At 44.4% G+C, this 19,908-nt stretch overlaps 1 protein-coding gene across 2 annotated transcripts; it reads left to right on the top strand.

Moving 5' to 3' along the window:
- The first annotated feature begins 1,385 nt into the window (after positions 1 to 1,385).
- Positions 1,386 to 19,791, top strand: TIGIT (T cell immunoreceptor with Ig and ITIM domains). Of its 2 annotated transcripts, XM_017652398.3 has the most exons (5): positions 3,455 to 4,061; positions 5,002 to 5,325; positions 7,451 to 7,557; positions 13,534 to 13,762; positions 14,982 to 19,791. In XM_017652398.3, the coding sequence occupies exons 1-5, from the start codon at positions 3,797 to 3,799 to the stop codon at positions 15,032 to 15,034; spliced, it is 978 nt and encodes a 325-aa protein (XP_017507887.2). In that variant the 5' UTR covers positions 3,455 to 3,796; the 3' UTR covers positions 15,035 to 19,791. The 2 variants fall into 2 exon arrangements, with proteins under 2 accessions (XP_017507888.2, XP_017507887.2); XM_017652399.3 differs by lacking the exon at positions 14,982 to 19,791 and having other exon boundaries at positions 1,386 to 4,061; positions 13,534 to 13,767.
- Positions 19,792 to 19,908: the final 117 nt, after the last annotated feature.

The raw sequence follows: 19,908 nt of genomic DNA, 5'->3' as shown, positions 1-19,908 counted from the left end.
TCTTGCAGCCTTTATAGGGAAGGCCTTCAGGGTCACCTGTCCTGAGGAGGAGCTGGGGCTAATAATTGTCAGCAATCCCACCCCCAAATTCTCACCATTTGCATTTGCTGTGAGCCAGTTGCAGTCAACAAGCCCAGTGGCTCCCAGACTTCCAAAGCCTGAGGTCATAGACAATCCCTTAATGTTGAGTCTGATTTTCTGAGGCAGCTCTTTCTACAGGGCGATTCGGAACAACCTCCCTGTTGCTCAGACGGCTGTGCCGTGAGGTGGCTTTGCTATGGCAAATGGTGGATGGGGGAGATGGGACACGGAAGTTCTTCCACGTGTCCTGAGAGGCCACGCCCCATTCTCTTCCCTGCTTCCCGGCTCCCTGCTCCCTTGGCCTCTCCGTGGGCCTGTAGGAGGCAGGGGCCAGCAAGATGGCAGGGCCCCAGTAGAGCCTCCCACTGGGAGGCGCTGGCCGGAGAGGCGGAGAGTGGAGGAGCACCGCTGGGCTGAGGGGTCACGCCGCTCTCGCAGCTGTGGGATGTTGCACTTGCTTGTGTAAGGCAGAAGAATAGATATGAGCAGGTGGAGAGAGAAGAAGGCCAGTAAAGCCCACTAACAGGGTCTCAAAAGAGTTAACCAGTTAAAACTAGAGAGCCAGAAAAGACTCAGCGTTAAGGAGTTAATCAGCTGAAGCTCCAAAGTCCAGGAGGAACTTGGAAGTCCAAATATTCTCCAGATAAAGTATCTGAGTTCAGCCCATGTCTTCATTGTGTCAATTAGATCATGCCATTTTAAGATGTACTTTAGCCTTCTAAAAGGCCCAGCTTATTCTTTAACTTAAACTATATGCTGTTTTTTTCCCTCCTCCAGCTCCTAATCAAGTAATCTGCAACCTGGGCAGGAGATGAGCATCATGATTAATTTAGCAAACAAACCCAGACAGAAACAACATAGTAAAAACAGGATAGATTCCATCTTAAAGATTCCATCTAAGATTGCATTTTAAAACCCAGGAAGTTAAGAAGTAAGATTCTTTACATATTCTTTAGTAAACAAACAATAACTCAGCCCACCTTGGGGGCAGGGCAGGTGGTCTTGATCAGTATGTTCCCAGAGGGAAGCTGCTATCCTGGGAAGGAACTGGGTCAGTACATTTCTTGTGTTGTTAATTTTGTGGAATTACCTGGAGGACTGATAATAGAAGAAACGTAATGTCTCTCATCAAAGATAAACATCTTGATACTACTTAACAAGTCTACACCCCCTAGCCCTTTGCCACATTCCTGAAAAAATCCTTAAAAGGGGGACCCCCAGTCTTTCAGCACACCTCCTCTCTGAGGACACCCGCACTTTCTCTCTAAGTGCGTAACTTTAAATAAAACTTTTACTCTGCTTCACTACTATGTCTCTGCCCTTCAATTCTTTGTTGTGGCGGGGACAAGAAGGAAGAAAATAAACAATGCCCCCTGCCTAACAGTTAGAGGCAGTTAGAGGAAAAGGAGGGAGAAGAAAGTTGTAATATCCCGGAACTGCCCTACCACTTCTGACCAGAGGGAAGGCTCTGCGGAAGCTGAAGCCCAAACGCACTGCTGAGAGACTGGTTTTGCCCTGAGAAAGCCCTAGGCCATGTTTCTCGAGTATATGTCACAGGCCTGGTGGAAAGTGTGACTGCTGTTGGCCCCCTTTGCCCAGCTCTGCCATCCCTGTCAGCTCCCAGGTTTCCAACTGGAGCTGGAGGAGCCAGCTACGGGCTCCTGTGGGGCTTGCAGGGCATGGGGAAGGCTGGGCTCTGAAAGGAAGTGAGGGGCCTGGGGAATTTTACATTCTAGGCCAGCACTTCGCCCGCTACATGCAAATGGAGTCCCTTCCTCGGCACCTGCACCCCCCAGCTGCATCGGGGATCACCAGCTCTGTCCAGCCCAAGCGTGAAGACTCAGGGGAGAAAAGGTGTGGTGCCTTCTTTCAGACCTTTCAGATGGAAATGTCAGTCAACACCTGTCTGACCCGGTGGTTCACTCTGTGCTACCGATTCACCCCAAAGGCTCAGGGTGGCCCCGGAGCTCTAAGACCAGACCGCTTCTCACAGCTGCACTGCTCAGTTCTGGCTGGGCCCCTGCTCAGTGGGTGGTCTTACCAGCCACGGTTAATGATGGAGTCTTCCTAGGATGCTCCCTGGATTTCTGGAAGGTTCCCTGGAGTGTCTTTATGTCATTCACCTTCCTCCAAGCCCTCCTCAGGGTCTGGCTGGTGCAGTGGCCGCTTTTCTGAAGGAAGATTTTATTCTTATGCTTACATCAGATGTATATGACAGAATGAAGAGGTTAGGTAGGACCTTGGCCTTGGAGTCTAAAGACCGGAGTTTTACTCCTGGCAAAATGTATTAGATAGAGATATTCTCTGATTTTTCCTTTCACTTCATTAATTAATACTATCATCCATACTATCATTGATGTACTGAATCCTTCCTGGGTTCTAGGCACTGTGTGCTAACCACCTTACTAAACATTCGTTCACTGAATTATCACAGCCCTATGGGTTGGGGGGCACTGCTGCTCTTGTTGGCAGAGGAAAATGAGGCTTAAGGAGGTTAAGTAGTTTCCCAAGGTCATCAAACAAGGATGAATTTGGACCCGGGCATTTCTAACTCCACAGTCTGGTCATCACCACCTCAGATCTCTGCAGAGCACCACTGATCAAAATGGACTTGACTATGTTCCTCTTTGGATTGAGTGCTTAGTAACAAATAGAACAATTCTTTAACCACTTTAAAAAAGAACTCAGTCCAAGTTTCTTTGGATTTCTCATTACCTAAGACAGGTCCTGCCTCTGGTTTGTACCTGTCCACACTATAGGAACACAGGCTGTGCATTTTTTGTAGCTGAGTGCAGTGTCCACCTTTCTTGGTGCTCTATTCCCACTAGTGGCTCTTGGTGTCCCACTCCTGGCTCTTCTGCCTTAGCAGCCAGTTTTAGAAACACACCACCAGTTCAACCTCTGCACCCTCCCCTGGACACACGTTTGGTCATTACAGCTCCTGTGACTGCAGGGACTGTGACTGTTGGAAAAGGGTAGGGGAGATGGATCTTGAGGTGAGCCTTGAAGGGCAGGTTTGATTTGGGCAGGCAGAGAAAAGTTGGTGAGGCATATATTTTCTAGGGCTGGAAGCAGGCTGTGCATACATAGGTCATGGTATAGAGTCAGGAATGGGAAGAACCCAGGGAGGGGAGGAGACTGGTCTGAGATGGAGCATCCTGATGATGAGTTGGGAGCTCCAGACAAGTGCAACCGATTCCTTAGCAGGGGCAGGCAACTGGCACTCAACTTTCTCTGCCTTCCTGATTTCCATGGGGTCACCGAGCACAGGAAAATGCACCCTTCTCATCTCCTCTCTTTCTGCTGGGTCAAACAGACTAAGTCAGAATTCCACAAAGTCTCAGTCCAGATAAATAGGACAGAAGAAATAACATTCAAGGAGAGCACCTCATTCAAGGGAAAGTTGCTCTGTTTTTCCAAACTTTTGTCCCACCCATGCTTGTCTCCAAAGTCAATGTCTCTTCTTTGCTGCCCCATTGGATTCCAAGGGTAGTTTCTGTTATTGCACATTCTTCTGAAGGTACAGGGAACCTCATTGGTAACAGGTTCCTCAGAATCTTGGGTGTTCCATAGAGGCCTTGAAACTCGTCAGATAGAGGCTGATTAAAAAACGTACATTAAGACAGAATTTAAAAACCATAGATTGACTAATAGCGATCCAAAGACCAGTATACATCTAACCACCTTTTTGTTTATTTTAAAATGTGTTTCCTTCATGGTCTTTTTTGTGGCTCGCCCTATGCAGTTTGTGTACTTGTTGAGAGCTTTATCTGTCTTTGACACTGTTTTTGCTGAACTCGGTTTTTCCGAGACCCTTTCTCCTCAGAGGCTCAGTTTCACCTTGCCATCTGCAGTCGACCAGTTTCTGTGGCAGAAGAGGCCACATCTACTTCCTGTAGGCCGCCTGGGCAGAAGCATGCAGTGGTGTCTCCTCCTGATCTGGGCCCAGGGGCTGCGGCAGGCTCCCCTCCCAGCCTCAGGTAAGGCCTGAAAGTCTAGCCTGCAGCTGGAGAAAGAGGAGAGCAGGGAGGAAGCAAGGGGAGGCCGGGAGTGAAGGCCGCGTCTGTCTGAGGGAAGGCGAAGCAGTTTTCAGAGCCCAGTGTCCTGTGGTGTGAGAAAAGGCAGTCTCTGCGAAGGAGATGCAGCTCTGTTTAGGGTGGCAGATGAAGGGCATGGGGTTGGGGGTGCCTGGCTGGCCAACCCAAGAAAGGAAGCTGGAGGGCAGCAAGGGACTCAGCAGGATGAGTGAGCAGCTTGTAGAAGTTCACTCTTGGTCCATCCTCCTTTCTTCTGTCCTTGAGGAAACTTCTAGAAAAACACAATGTTTTTTTTGTGGATCAAAAATGTCTTCTTCACAGATTTCAGAGCTTCTACCATTATAGACTGAATTTCTATTAAACCCATTTCCTTCTGTGTTAAAACTCAAAGACAAATGTTCTGAGGTGAAGCACAGATATTTAAAATCTACAGTATTAATTTAGTTTTTGTTTTGCTTTCTGAACCATCTGTGGGTGGAGCTGCACCCCAGGGTGCTGTGGGTGGTCACTGCTGAGGATGGCAGTTTTACCCAGGAGAGACAGTTTCTCTCAAGCCTCCTTTCCTGTGGATTTTTGTGACTCTCTTGAAGGTTGATCCACACATGCCAAGTGGCAGTCAAACAGAGAGGTTTTCTTTCAAAGGACATGTCCAGCCCAAGGAAGGTAGGATAAAGCAGAAGCAGTGGCTACAAGGGTTTATATTTCTAGGCAGGGAGACCAAATAAGCAAATGGGAATAACCAGTGAGCTCTGGGACAGTACAGGGTGGGCTGCAGACTGTCATTCCCCAACCAGTTCTGGCCTCAAACCCTTGCAACTTCTACAGGCAGCTTCAAGGCCAGCTATTGGCCTGGCTCTCATGAATAATTCTTCCCCTTTCCTAGGAGCTGTGACAGGAAGAATAGTCACAATGGGCAACATTTCTGCAGAGGAAGGTGGCTCTGTCACCTTACAGTGTCAGCTCTCCTCCACCACTGCCAAGGTGACTCAGGTCAACTGGGAGCATCAGCACCGAGTGCTGGCCGTTCATCACGCCAACTTGGGGTGGCACATCTACCCAGCCTTCCAGGAGCGAGTGGCCCCAGGTCCAGACCTGGGCCTCACCCTCCAGTCGCTGACCGTGAATGACACAGGGAGCTACTTCTGCATCTATCACACCTACCCCGACGGGATCTACAAAGGGATGGTCTTTCTGGAGGTCCTTCAAGGTATGCCTTCTAGAGCAGGGTGGCTGATGAATCTCATCCTCTAGGACAGAAAACGCATTCCCACTGAACACTGCAATCTGCGAAACAGTGCCTCTCAGCCCTGGTTTGCATTCAGATCACCTGGAGCTTTTACATGAGACTGGTGCTGGTGCCCCATCCCAGGCCGATTCAGCTAGAATCTCCAGGGGCAGAGCCGGAATGTGACAGATTTTAAAGGCACCCCTCATCCCCAGAGAGTCGAATGTGCAGTCAGGATTGAGACCCACTGTTTGGGTAAGAAACACATCTTATGTATATTTATTTGTGAGGAAGATGGGATGTCATTTATTAGTGTAACACCATGCAGATTAGAATTAGACTGTATGTTCACAAGGATTCAAGCACAGTGTGTGCCAGGTGTAGATGTACAATAATTTACGTTTGTGGGCCACTTTATGTTTCCAAAATGTTCTCACATTCATTATACACCTGGACACTTAAGCCAGTTCTCTGGAAGGTGGGAAAGGATTATTGTATCTGACACAGCATAACAGAGTGGTTACGAACTCAGACTCTGACACCAGACAGCCTGGGTCCAAATCCTGCTGCTGCTGTTCATTTCAGGCAAGGTTATTAGCTTCTCTGTGCATTGGTTTTCTCACCTGTGACCTGAGGACAGATGTAAGACCTTATGAGGCACTAACATAGGATTGAATAACTTACTAGAAGAAAATGCCCTTAGAACAGTGCCTGGAGCATGGGGGGGCAGTAGGTGAGTGTAAGCCTCGAGCACAGTTCCTCTCTGCCTGATGGATGGAGGTGGAAGTCGAGGGACACAGTTGCTCAGAGTGGTAGAGCTGATTTTAACACAGGTGCTCGGTTCCACTAAACCATAGCCTCAGAACTTCTATGCTGCCATCAGTCATGTTGGTAGTGAAATTTTATGAGTTAGCAAAATGCCTCAGTGTGAACTGAGAAGATAAAAAGTTGCCTTAAAGTTTCTTTTCAAAAGCTCTTGCCACTCCTTGGCTGGCTCCCACCTAGACCAAAGCAGACAGCAGGCGAGAGCCTCTACCCTTCTCTGGCTCTGTGGACAGTTGTCCACAGCCCTCGGAGCCTCCGTTTTCTCCACGGCTGTTTGGCTCCCCATCTGCCCTCTTTGCCCACCTGTGGCCAAAGCAGGGGACTGAACCCTCAGGGCAGGAGAAACAGATTCTGGGGAATTGGGCTCTGCCTCTCCTGCCCTGTACCAACAGGCCGCGTGCATACTGGGGGCACTGCCCTTGTCCTAGGTGATTGCCTTTCTGAGCCACCTTTCCAGCAATCTAAGCCCTTAGAGGGGAGAGTGCCCAGTCTCTGCTATACCCTTCTTTCAAGTCTTGCCTGGACACCTGGGTTCTGAGCTCCCGGCAAGGAGGTGGAAACCCATCCAGCACAGCACACATCTAGGCAACTGTCCCGCTTCTCACACTCTCCTTGGATCAAATACCACTCATTTCTCAAAACTACCCCCTGCCTCTTCCTCCTTCTAGTTACATTTTATGTCTTACTAGCAATTCACTTGTTGATGCTTTAAGTCATGTCACAAGTACTTATTAAGCACCTGTCATGTGCCAGGTGCTGGAAAAACAACAAAGAATAAAGCCCCAGAACCTTACTCCTCTAGGGTCTCATAGCCTAGATGGAATAAGCATAATAGGTTTAGGGTGAAAGGGTATTTCCTTTTTTCTTTTTTGTACCTGAATATTAGTTTATTTTAATTTTTAGTTAAACTTTTCTTTTTACTAGTATGATTATAAGTATGAAGTTTAATGAAAGAAAATGTTCACTTTCTGTTTTTTTTTTCCTGGATGTTACTATTTGTTTCATTTCATGATTATTACTGAAAGTGATTTTGTCAAATAGAGAAAGGGAGTGACAAGTGTGAAAGGTGTACCAGTGCTCAAAGATCAGCCACTGATTTCATGATGAGCCAGACACAGATGCTCTGCTGTCCGAAGAGCTGGGCCTAAAGATCCTAGTCCTGTGGTTAGCGACAGGCCTGGCAGGTCCCCATCTCTGTGCCCTGACACTGAAGCTTCCCAGGGAAACGGTTGCCCCTTGCTTCTGGCTGTGCCCGTTCACCCATATTTTGTCTTCCGTCTAGTTGCTGAGCACAGCTCTGGGTTCCGGATCCCATGGCTTGGAGCCATGGTCACAGTGCTGGTAGTCGTCTGCACAGTGGTCATCATTGTGGTCACACTGGCCAGAAAGGTAAAGGCTGCTGCACATCTCAGTCATGGGCATCCTGCCCCTGCCACCCTGGCCCTCTGTCCTTTCATGTCCCCTTTCTGTCCAGAGAGAAACCTAGATGTGATCTCCCCCACTGCTTTTGGTGCCTTTTTTCAAGGTCCTTGTTCTGCCTTCTAATAAAGTTGTTTATGGTTTTCTGTCCCTTCCCTTGTCTGGGAGCTCCTAAAAGTTTGGCCCTGTATCCTTCCCATCTTGCCATCACCTACAATCCTGTTTGTACCCGTCCCTTAAGCCACTGCCCTGTCAGCTGATTCACATACTGGGGGTTTGTGCATGTTGGGAAGCTTCTCTGCACTAGGGAATTTTGTACATTAGCTCATTTTATTTCAACAACCCTTCCATAGTGTTGGGCTACCAGTACTCTGTAGGATGAGAAATAAACATGCCCCGAATTTAGGAATAAAATGTTCATGGCAAGATCAGTAGGTTGTAAATCCTGTTTCTCTAGTTTAAGAGGTCAGGAGGCTAAAGAGAACTGGAGGGGGGTTTTGACGTTTTGGTTTCTAATCTCAGTATCGGATATGTGATTTTCAGAAAGTTGTGCCATCTTCCAGATCTCCATTTCTTCATACATAAAATGGGGATTATGAGTCTGCTTATTTTACATCAAAGTTGTGATGAAAGGGTTGCATATTGCAAGTGAAAGTTTTGCAACAATGAAGAAATATATCAATGCCCTTGTGTCAGTTGTTAGCTATTGAATAGGGTGAGTGAAAGAATCTCCACTCCTTGTTTTGTCTGCCCTCTTGGGCCTTTTAAGCTTCCTCATATTGCCTTAATTCAAGTCACCAAACAAACATTTTGGGGAATGTGAGCCTGTGATCCCCAACACTGTTTTCTGCCTCATCCTAAACCCCCCTTCCTAGCTCCTGACTCACTTTCCCTCCATCTCTGGTTCTGCTCAACTAAAAACTCTGAGGCCCCCAATATTATTCTCTCTGGACTGTGTACTTAGTGCTCTTATTGCTGATAAATGTGGGTTTACAGCTATCACTTTATTTTCTTAATATTTGTTTTGCCTGTTTTTTCCCCTATTCTTTCTTGCCATCTTTTGAATTAACTGCTTTTTATTATTAAAAAGATCTATTTGGCTGTTATGCATTTTTTTTGCTATTCTTTTAGTGGTTGCATTAAAGATTACAAAATATATTCCTGACTTAGTAAAGTCTAATATAAATTAATACTTTGATCTTTTCTTGGATTATGCAAGAATCTTAGAACATGTCAGCTCTTTTTAATGACCTCCCCTACTTACTGCTTTTATTGCTTTATATTTATTTTAGTTTTCGATATATTTTCAACCCCAAAAGAAATTAGTAATATTTTGTAAGTCAATATTCATGAAGATCTACCATTTCTGTTATTTTTCATTTCTTCCTACATGTCCTATTTTATAATCTCTGCCCAAAAAATGTGCTTTACTATTCCCTTTTGTACAGTTATAGTGGTGATGAATTATCTTGGTTTTTGTTTGTTTGAAAAAATATTTATTTTTCTTTAATTTAAAAATGATGCATTTGTTTTGCTGGGTATAGAATTTTATGTTGATGGTTATTTTCTTTCAGCACATGGAAAATACATTGTCTCTGGCTTCCTATATTTCTGTTGAGAAATTACATAAGGGTCCTTATTTTTGTTCTTTCGAAGGTATGTTTTTTCCTTCTGTTTTTAAAAAATTTTCTTTCTCTTTGGTTTTCAGCAATTGTACAGGGATATAGTTAGATATAATTATCTTTGCATTTATTCTCTTTGGGGTTTGGAGTGCTTTGTGAATTTGTGGCTTGATGTCTTTTGCCATTTTAGGTCATTCCCTAGATCATTTAAATCTTCTTTTAGCACATCTCCATCCTTGTTTTCCTCTCCTTATGAAATTATAATTGCAGGTATTTTCAATGTTTTTACTTTTTCCCATGTCCCTCATCCTCTTTTTTGTATTTCCATCCATTTGTCTCATTAAGTTTCATAAAGAATGTTTTCTTTTGACATACCTTCCAATTTACTAAGTATCTTTGATGTTGTAATCTTCTGCTAAGCCCATCTATTAACTTCCTAACTTCAATGATCATATTTTTCATATCTAGGACTTTCAATTTTTTTCTTTGAATAATTCACAGTCTGCCAAAATTCTCAGTCATGTCTTTCAATCCATTGAAAACATATATCATAGTTATTTGAAATCTGTGCCTGATAATCCTGTTAGCTGGGCCCTCTGTGGATCTTTTAGTATTGTCTATTTTTGGTTTAATATTGTCTGTTTTTGGTCCTATATTATCTTCTTGACTGTCTGGTTACTTTTCATTGAGTGCTGTGCATTCTACACAAAAACCTGTAGCAATAATTTGAGGCTCTAGATAATATCATCATTCTCCAGAGAGAATTCTTTTTGCTCCTATAATGTGACTAGTCTGGAGGCCCAAGCATTCCCAAATCACCTTAATTAAATCAGTAGTGAGATGATTTAAAGCTGGACTTAATTTATGGTATTTCCTTACTCATAGTCTGTGTGTTCATTGGGGTCCCAACTAAAAGTCTGTGGTGTTTGCTGAAATCTCCCCTCCTTAGTGGTTTCTGAACTCCAAATTTTGTCCCTCCAGCCAGAAACCATGTAGGTTATCTGCCTTTCAACCATAACTTTCAGGCAATTTCCTCCAGGAGAAAATGTCCTCAGGTGCTCATCTTCTCTCTCTGGGCTTCCTTCTCTTGGATCTCGCTCCTGAGTCCACAAATTTCTCACTGATTTGGTAGATTCTTGATTACTACAAATAGATGTTTCTAATATTTTCTTCAGCTTTCCTAGCTGTTCTCAGTGAAAGGGTTCAAAGCAACACAGTCAATTGTAGTTCTATCAGAGGCAGAACTCCTAATTTTGATGTTGTATTTCACATTTGCATTCAGAGGTTGAGTTTTACAAGCAAAGCAGATTTAGTTAGTCCACCCACTCTGTACCTTGGGCTCTACTGGGTCAAGACCCCCCCACCTGACTTCTAGCACTTCTACACCCGATTCCTGACCAGCCATTTAGCCTACATCTGGCTGGGCCACTACCATCCCAGAAAGGAAGGATTTGGACAGCTTCATGCTCTTAGGTTCTGGTTCCATCTTGCTTGCTTATTATTAGTTCTTACCCTCTTTTTCTATATCTCCCTCTCCCAGAAATGGACCATCATTTGAGTTTTCCCTTCTTTCTCATTTGACATCTATTTGGCTTTTTCACTCCTGTTATTCCCCTGAAGAGCATGGACTTTCCAGGACTCAGAGTTGGGATGAATTGCGCAAACTAGGATTGCTTAATAAGAAAGTGCCATTGTAATGTTCTTCAGCTTAGACCTCATGGTATTTTGCATTTTAAACAGCCTTATTTCTCTGTCCATGACTTGACTTCTTTGTGTATATTTTCCTACTATGAATTCTGCTTATGGAGTTATATATACTTTTTCTGCATGCAAATATCTATTATCAGTGACTGACCTTTAGTTTTTAGCCTAATATCTTAAATTCTCTTAGTTTTCTGTGTAGAGAAACCCAATGGCCAGTAGGGGAGGTGGAGGTGGTCCTGACAGGGTCCTATCTTGCACCAAGGGGAAGTGGGACACTTCTGCAGCTCCTGATGATACAGGAGAAGTAGGTGGCTTAAGGATCTCAACTGCCTCTACCCGGAGATCCTCCTCCCCAGTCACCGAGATTCCTCCTCTCTTACCAAGACCCTGATTTGGGCATAGCAGACTTGCCCAGGCTTAGAATTCAGCCTCTTTGAATTCTGTCTCTATTACAATCATGTCCTGTCCCTGGCCTTCAGGGCTGGAGATGAGTATTTCTTTAACGGCTTCCGTGGAGGAGCTCTGACTCTCACACTTTGCTTTCAGTTGTTGACAGATGTGAGCCTATCATGTTCTCTCCACAGGGCATCAGTAAAATTTAGTAGAAGTCGCTCAGTCCCACACTGTCCTAATAATCACTATCTACCCCATGCTTCTCAAATGTCATAGATGTTAAACCAGCTCATAATCCCCTTCCATCTGTGTCCCTTCCCCTTTCACGGCCAGTAGTGAAAAGCATCTAGGAAATGACAGTACTGGTCAGGGAGAGAGCATCTGAGCAAAGGGGCTGACAGCATTCCCTACAGTCCCCGAGAGCTGGCAGGTTGCATTATTTAGGAGTATGGCCTTTGGAGTCAGACAGACCTAGGTTTGGATTCTGTGTCACCTAATTTTGCTGAGCCTCAGATTTCTCATCTATAAAATGGGAATAAGTGTGGTGCTTCCCTCATAGGGTTTTGGGAAAACTTAGATCAAATAATTCACACAAGGCATTTGGCATTTGTCCTGGCACATATTAATAACTATTATTTATTAAGTTATTACAATAATTACACATTTTAATTACCATGGCACCTCATAATACATGATGCTTGATAAATATTTCTAATTGCATGTGTTGATTAAAACTAAATGAATGAATATTATTTGCCAAACAGTTATTGGGAAAAAGTGCCCTTCCCCTCCCCTGAGAATGTCTTTTGGTGAGAGAAAGGAGAGACGGGTGTTTCCAGCTCTGGGATAGTGACTACCAACTCTCTGCTCTCCTCACGTTTTCCCAGAGGACTGTGTTGATCCTGGCAGGACCCAGCTGCAATCTCTGTAGTTCCCTTTGGTCCTGTAGGTCAGTTAGGACAGGGTTGGTGCATTAATCCCAGACTTGATTTTCACACTGATTACAATTACAGAGTCCCCTACACAGAGTGGAATGAAGGCAGAAGAACAGAGAGACCCACCTCAGGTGTATTTACATTGCCCAGAGGACCTTTGGAAGCTAAAATAGTTTTAAGATTCCAAGGCAAGGGTGGCCAGTCTAAGAATGGGAAGGAAAACACACCAACACAAAAGGTCACAATAAATTCTTTGAGAAAGCATTGGGTATTCATATTTTAAAAATGGACTGGACAGAATCGGCATGACCAGTGATAATCACACTTCTCCTTCATACCTGTGGTAATGCAGCCACTTCCGTGGGAAAGGAAGGAATGAAACAGTATATGGGGAGAGACCAGCTGCTCAGGGCCAGCGGTGTGGCACCAGACCTCATTTTTGATATTCATTCATGATGCACAGCCTTGTGCATCTTGAGAAGCTGCAAGATGAGAGGGAGCTCGGCTGAGAAGAAAGAGCAAGGCCTGAAGTCAGATGGACCCAAGTCAGAACTGGATTTGTCCTTGGGCAGGTGATTGCACTGCTCTGTGCCTATCAGCCCATTCAAGGTGGGAACTTCAATAGGGTTGTTACAGAGATTACACCGAGAAGCTAGCTCAGTCCATGCTCACAGCAGATTCTCCATGGATGGTGCAGCTCTGGCATCCAGGCCCTCTACCAGAAGTTGGAGTGTTGGCTGGGGAAGCATGGCAGGAGATGAAGCATTTTGGGGGATTCACAGTCTCCTGTGGGGAATGTAGTGCAACTAGGGACTTTCTTCCCATAAGAATGCACCCTTACACAATGTTTTTTATACAAATCCCTTGAAGTCCACCTGTGGCTCTTGTAGGAGGTTAAGTCTACCCCTCCTATAGACAATGGGAGCCAGTGAAGGGAGGACTTTTCTAAAAGGTCAGTGGTGTCAAATGCAGTCAAGAGGAACAGAGGATTGGGACTGAGGCTGCCTGCCAGGCTCAGTGGGTAGGAAGTGATGGGCAGTGCCTGATGCGCGTGTGGCAGGAGTAGTGTCAGTGGAGTGGTTAGTATGGAAATGTAGCTGTGACAAGGGTGAGAAACTATGAGTGGAGGAGCTGGTGATGGTGAGAACATACCTTTGCCTGTTATACATCTGTGTGCCTGTGTGAGAGAGAGAAAGGAGGGGAGAGATAATCACAGCAATCTGTCACGTTGGGGAGTAACTTTTGAATAACATCCCCACATACACACTTTGTGGTTGGTTTGTTTTTACAAGAAATCTCTCAGAATCCATTCCATGGAAAGTGGCCTCGGGAGAATGGCATCTGAACAGGAGGAATGGTGCCCGGGCTTGCCGCCGCCCCCTGCAAGCGATGTCCAGGAGGAAGATGTGCCTGCCGGCCTCTGCGGAGAGCAGACGGATGATGACTACGCTGAGCCCCACGACTACTTCAACGTCCTGAGCTACAGAAGCCTCGGGAGCTTCAGCTTCCCAGCACAGACCGGTTAGCTCCCAGAGGTGTCTTCTGGGACACCTTCCTGTCTTTGCTCTAGCAGATGGGTGTGTATAGCGCCTGCTCTCTCATCCCTGCTGTGCGTGCGTGCATGTGTGTGTCTTCAGTAGAGGGACTAAGTGCATCTTACTTTCTGTCTGCATCTTTTCCACCCTTCCCTTCTATCTCATTTGGGAGACCTGGGATGAACAGCATGTATCATGTTTATTAATGCAAAGTTAAGAACACCAGCCTGACCTGGTTTGCAACCTGGCAGTTTGAGCTGCCCCACCGCTCTGAGAAATGCGTTCCTCTTAGCCCAGGGCAGGGGTTGGGCTACAGGCTTTGTGCTGGACAATGATGGTGTGACTGCAGAACTACCTCATCTCCTTTCTCATTGTCATTTTCATCAACATTCACACATGCGAAGCAGTTTGTCAGTAGGCATGGCACCAGCTCCTAGGGGAGATTAGAGGGTGACTACACTATAGCGTTGGGTCTCAGCCCTGTGAGAACTTGAGGTTAAGTACAGAGACAACATTCACACTGAGCTAATGGAGGTAATACAAGACACAGGCCTTTGCAGGAGAGGTGGTCAGAACAGGCTTCTCTGGGGTGCAGTGGCAGGGGTGGATGAAGGGAACGGATAGACTGATTTGGTGAGAGCAGGTGTTTTGTCTAGGGAACTCAGAGAAACTCAAGCTGGGAACAGAGTCTCACCCAGAAGACTCTGGCACCAAAGGAACCAATAAGATTTCACAGTTGATTGTCTGGGAAGACAATTCAGGTCTTCTTTTGTTGGCTGTACTCAGAGTTCAGTGAGGGCCTGATGCAGAGGACTCTGGGCCTGCTGGCTGCACTTGCTGGGGGAGCCCACAGAAATGGTACGTGTCCACAGCAGGAGCTGCATCGTAGCCCTGGGGCCACGAGCAGCCTTCTCTCTATCACCGAGCCTTTGAAGAAAGAATCTGTTTCCCACCAAAAGCAAAATCTGTATTTTTAAAATAGGGACCCTTTCTAGGGAAAAAGGAGGGTGATAGAGGGTTTAGAAAATGGTCGCCCTCCAACTAGCTGCTCTGAACCCTGAAATTCACCCCCTGACCTCTTCGCGGGGACCTTGGGGTGGCATCTGAGCTGCTCATTTCTGATTAGCTGGCATTTATCCTCCCACCACCTCTCAGAGGAGTGAGGAGGAAGGTTGGCTTTCCAGATGATGGATTTTCTTTCATAGGCACGGGAACTGAGAGAGAATGCGAGGCAAGGCTGTCGTTTGCCAACAGTTAAAATAAAGCACCGCCCTGCTGCCCACGGACAAACCAGGCAGATTGAGCCAGAAGACAGCACAGCTCCTCCTCCTCCTCGGATTTTGGTTTTTATTTTTCTCACTTCTCTACCAAGCAGGTAGGTAGTTAGGAGCAATGAGCTAAAATCTGTCCAGAGAGCCAAATCCTTTGGAAAAAAGTTAGATAGATAACAACATAAATGCTGTTATTTTCCAGGGCAATTCACAGCATTTTTCTTGCAAAACTGGTGCAAAGTGGTTGGGCGTAGAACACAATCCATGAATTGGAAATGAACTAAAATGTAATGACAGAAAGGGAGTGATGAGTTGGTTTGGAGGAGATGTGTAATGGGCCAGGGCTGGGAGGAGAGCTGGGTGTTTTTTAACATGATTATGGCAACAGTGAAACATTTACAAACACCATTTGGATGGTGATAAAATACAGAAGGACCCATGGATGTTGTAAATGGGTCAGTTCACTAAAATGAGATAGAATTAGAAAATACATTTTAAGGTGGAATTCATTGAACTAGTGGAATTTAAAGTGGACTTCCTTGGAGAACCAGACAAGATAATCCAGTAACATCCAGAATCCTGGAGACATGCACTGTCCAGAACGGTAGCCACCCTCCACATGTAGCTACAAGCAGATGAGATGTGGTTAGCGCTGTAAACGTAACTGAGGTGTGCTGTGCTGTAAATGTAAAGTGCATACCAGATTTTGAAGATGTAATGTGAATGATAAGAATATAAACTATCATACTGGTAATTAAAAAATATTGACTACTTGTTGAAATGATAGTATTTTGGATATACTGAGTTAAAATATATTATTAAAATAATTTCACCTGTCTCTTTTTATTTTCTTAATGTCGCTACTGGAAAACCTGAAATTGTATATGAGGCTCCCATGGTAGTCTCATCGGACTGTGCAGCTCTAGGCTCTAAATTTGAGCCAAGCTGGTACCTGGGGAGGAGGATGTGTACCTCTGACTGGTGGTCTTTTGTCTCTTTCTCATTTGAAACAGGGTTTGAGGAAACTTTTCTCTCTTATTATGTTTTTTTTTTTTTGAACATTATATAGGGAAGGGTCACAGGGGAGATTGAGGTAGGGGACCAGTAAGTGCAGACCAGAAGGAGTCCTAAGCTCTCTTAGATCCTCTCTTGGATTCCATGATAGGAAGGGGAGAGAATACACGAATCAATGAGAGTTTGGGGAGGAATATATCTAGGGATTCCCTACCCCTTATCACTCATATTACAAGCCTGGGCTTGTACAGTCTGATCTATAATCTCAAGAATCATCCTGATCAAATATGAGAAATTTTGAGCCATGGAGCTTTGAGGTAGCTGATCTTTGTGAGTGGGCAGGACCTTCCCATGCAATTTTATTTCATGACTTGTCTCTGAATCATCATACACTCAGGTTCATGCAGACTTTGACAGTGTTGGCTGGGCAGGCAGGGTGACTGTGCATGCTGTGCAGGAATGGCAGCATCCTGGTGGGCACCCTGCACTCACAAAGGGGAGGGAAGCAGCAGCGCACTGTGGCTGCCAGTTGTCGGGAGTGAGTTTTTGTTCTGACTTCTGGTTCTTCTCAGCCTGCTCCATCGCCGTGACCAGTAACGCCCCCATCTTTTCCAAAGCACACTGCCAAGAGGCCCTGGGGATCCTCACGTGTGCAAGAGCCTGAGTCTCTTGGAAATCAAAATTATGTGCTTTAATGTCTGATAGGATTTTTGTTTGTATAAGGTAGGGTCTAAGATAATACTACCCAACAGAACTCCCTGCAATGATGGAAATGTTCTGTGTCTGTACCATTCAATATGGCAGCCACGAGATATAGGTAGCTACTGAGTACTTGATTTGTGGCTAATGTGACTAAGGAACTGAATTTTTACTTTTTATTTAATTTTAATAAACTTTAAATGTAAATGGTGGCATGTGACTGGTGTCTAATATATTAAATGTCATGATTCTAGTAATTGCCTTACATATGGAGAAAACACAGAGGAAGTGTGTTTATAAGCCCTGGGATGGGTCTACAGCTGCTCCGCATTTGAAGGGCTGTCACCAAGAAGAAACGTGGGGGGCCTCTTCTATTCTGTGTCCTTCATTCGAGCAAGACAAAGCATGAGGCCAAAGCAGGCTGTGCATTTCTTTTTTCAGACTCCACCCAGAAGGTATCTGAGGCAGCTAGGTGGTCCAGTTCACATGAACAGGGCCAGGACTGTCAAGGAGTTTCCAACACATTGGTGTTATGCAGGAATAGACTTGCATCGTTGGACTGCAGTCACTCTGACTTCATGTCAGAATGTCGTGAATACCTTCTCTGGTGCCAAAAGTCTGATTTTACAAAGGAGAAGTATCTGATGTGCCGTGGACGGGGAGTCAGGATACTTGGTCCAAGCACTGAGCGCAGCTGTTCAGCTTCATGTCATGGAAAAGCTGCTTAATTGCCCGATCCTCATTACAAATGTTTCCTCATTTGTAAAATGGGAATTGTAATATCTACACATTCAGGTTTGGGGAAGATGAAGTAAGGTAATGTTGCTGAGTCTTTGTAAGCTGTGAAATGCTGATTAATGTTATTAATATTATTATGCCTGGAGCTGCTTATGATGCCACAGAGGTCCCCAAGGGGACATCAAAACTTGTTGGGAAGCAAACAAGGTATCTGGGATTATCAAATTTTTAAAAACTGGGATTTAAAGAATGCTAACAGTGACAGATATATCTTTGGGGTCTGCAAGTTCTCTGTATTTACAAATTTTGTGTTTTAAGTGAGATGATAATCTTTAAAAAGGTCAAGCATGTCTTGGGTTTTGATGACCTTTTTATAACAGGGTCCAGTCATTGTCTTCAGTCTCCATATTTGTGTTTATAATTAAGCTGATTTCAAAAGACATGGAGGCCTAATTCAGCAGTGATTCATTGCCTTTGGAGAGTGAAACAGTGGAGGATTTTGCAGTAGCTGAAATACTAGGGAAGTGGTGGGAGCATTGCCTTCCCTTTCCGCACGTGGCCCAGGGGTTCTGCACAGCGAAGGACACGTGCTGAGGCAGGCGGTGCTCCTCTTTGTGAGCAGTGACTTAGGTAAAGCAAAGCATCCTTCAATATACTAAACTGACATAGTTATTTTAAATTGTTAATTTCATAATCATACTTTCATTGATTTTTTACTTATATTTATTTTCATTTTAGTCTTATAATTCTGTAAGAGCTATAAGCATAAATAGGTTTGCCTGTCTTATGTTTGAGCATATATAAGAAAGATTTTAATAAAAATAGTTATACAGTCTATTAATTGTTCATTAATTTGTTTCTAAACATTATAATAAAAATAATCACAGACTCTTCCCAGGGCGAAGAAGTATATTTTTTCTTTGTAAGTGTATACTCATCACTCAAGGTTAAGAAACACCAATGTGGTATACTTATGATTGGATTTCAGAAACCCTGACTTCAATCACTATTTACTGTTTTATATTTGGAAAAACCACATTTCTGAAACTTTGTTTTTATAAAGTGGTGTAATAACAGCTACCTTACAATGTTCCATAGGGTAACTGTGAGGATGGGTAAAGTATATGAAGGAGAAACTTACAAACTGTTAAGTGTCACATGAGTAGTCTATGTGCCATTTACTATTGTTACAGCTCATATAGAAACCATATGACTACATTTCCAACAGAGAGGAGGCCTCAAGAGTTTGTGGGTGATGTACAGACAGATCAAAGGCTCTGGGTGAAGTTGACTGGCATCACTAAGCTAAGCTTCACAGAAGTCAAATAGGGGCAAATCATGCAACATGAAAATGTTTTCTTCCTTATTTTCTTCTTCCTAGAATATCAGGTGCACTTAGTGGTTCAGTGACTGAATTGCAAGAAGTCACTATTTAAATTCAAAGGTCACCTTTAGCCCAGAGTTCTCCTGGAGACTCTCCCCATCCCAAGCCTGCACCTAGGTGTCTGTGTTCCTCACACTGGTTGGAAATGTCTCTCTGCATTCACTTGAACCCAAAGCCTGACATCCTCCGGAGTCCCCCAGCTAGAGTGCATATTCCTTGGACCCTTCCTTGGCGTATCCTGCCCATGTATTTTTTGTTAGTTTACAAACTTCCATGGCACTGGGAATCTGCAGAGTACAATCTAGCTCTTGAATTCATATTAATCTTTATTAAATTCTAGTTGTTAAGATTTTAAGGCTTACCAGGCCTGAAATAATTTTCTCCATTTTCTTCATAACACTGCACAGTGTTGAGTGAAATGTAGATGCTTACTGAAGACTTAGTCTAATTCAGTTAGGTCGACTTTTGCAGGGACAAACAAGATGTGCGTTTTCTCCATCACTGGTAATCTCTGTGAGAATGATCAGGCTGGAGAACCCTTAGGGAAGGCTGCATATGAGAAAGGGCCCATGGAGCAAGTAGGAGTCCCTTAGGGGTCCCCAGAGTCTACAAATGAGGACATATTTTGAGTCATGACCTTTCCTTGCCTCAAGAGTCAATGGGCATTGTGTCACATGGGATTGGTTATTTCCACAGAATGCAAGACAGATACTGATTTGCATGTGGGGAAGGAAAAAAAAAGGTCAATTTAGATATCAGTAAATGAACCATGTGATTCTTTGTGAGGTGTGGACAGGAGAGAGGAAAAAAAAAACACCCATTAGTCTTACAGTTGCCCAAAGTGATTTCAGTATCAGAATTCTCACTCTTTTATCAAGGGGAATGATATGTTGAGAATTTTTCTGGCCTTTTAGGTATAATCCTCAATTTAGATGCTCTCAGGCTAGACCTAAACTGCAATGTATGAAAGAATGTGGAGAGCTCTCTGAAGCAGAAACACTGCCACAGCATAAAGAAGACACACTA

This window comes from Manis javanica, chromosome 3 (assembly GCF_040802235.1).
Source record: "Manis javanica isolate MJ-LG chromosome 3, MJ_LKY, whole genome shotgun sequence".
Lineage (NCBI taxonomy): Eukaryota > Metazoa > Chordata > Mammalia > Pholidota > Manidae > Manis > Manis javanica.
The sequence above is the reverse complement of the archived record's forward strand: the minus strand, read 5'-3'. Positions and strand labels throughout refer to the sequence as shown.

What these genes read in the sequence shown, in the direction of transcription:
- TIGIT (XM_017652398.3), top strand. Translation starts at nt 3,797, where the DNA reads ATGGTCTTTTTTGTGGCTCGCCCTATGCAGTTTGTGTACTTGTTGAGA. An exon ending in CTTTCTGGAGGTCCTTCAAG is followed by an intron (nt 5,326 to 7,450) that starts GTATGCCTTCTA and finishes TCTTCCGTCTAG; the next exon opens with TTGCTGAGCACAGCTCTGGG. An exon ending in TGGTCACACTGGCCAGAAAG is followed by an intron (nt 7,558 to 13,533) that starts GTAAAGGCTGCT and finishes TGTTTTTACAAG; the next exon opens with AAATCTCTCAGAATCCATTC.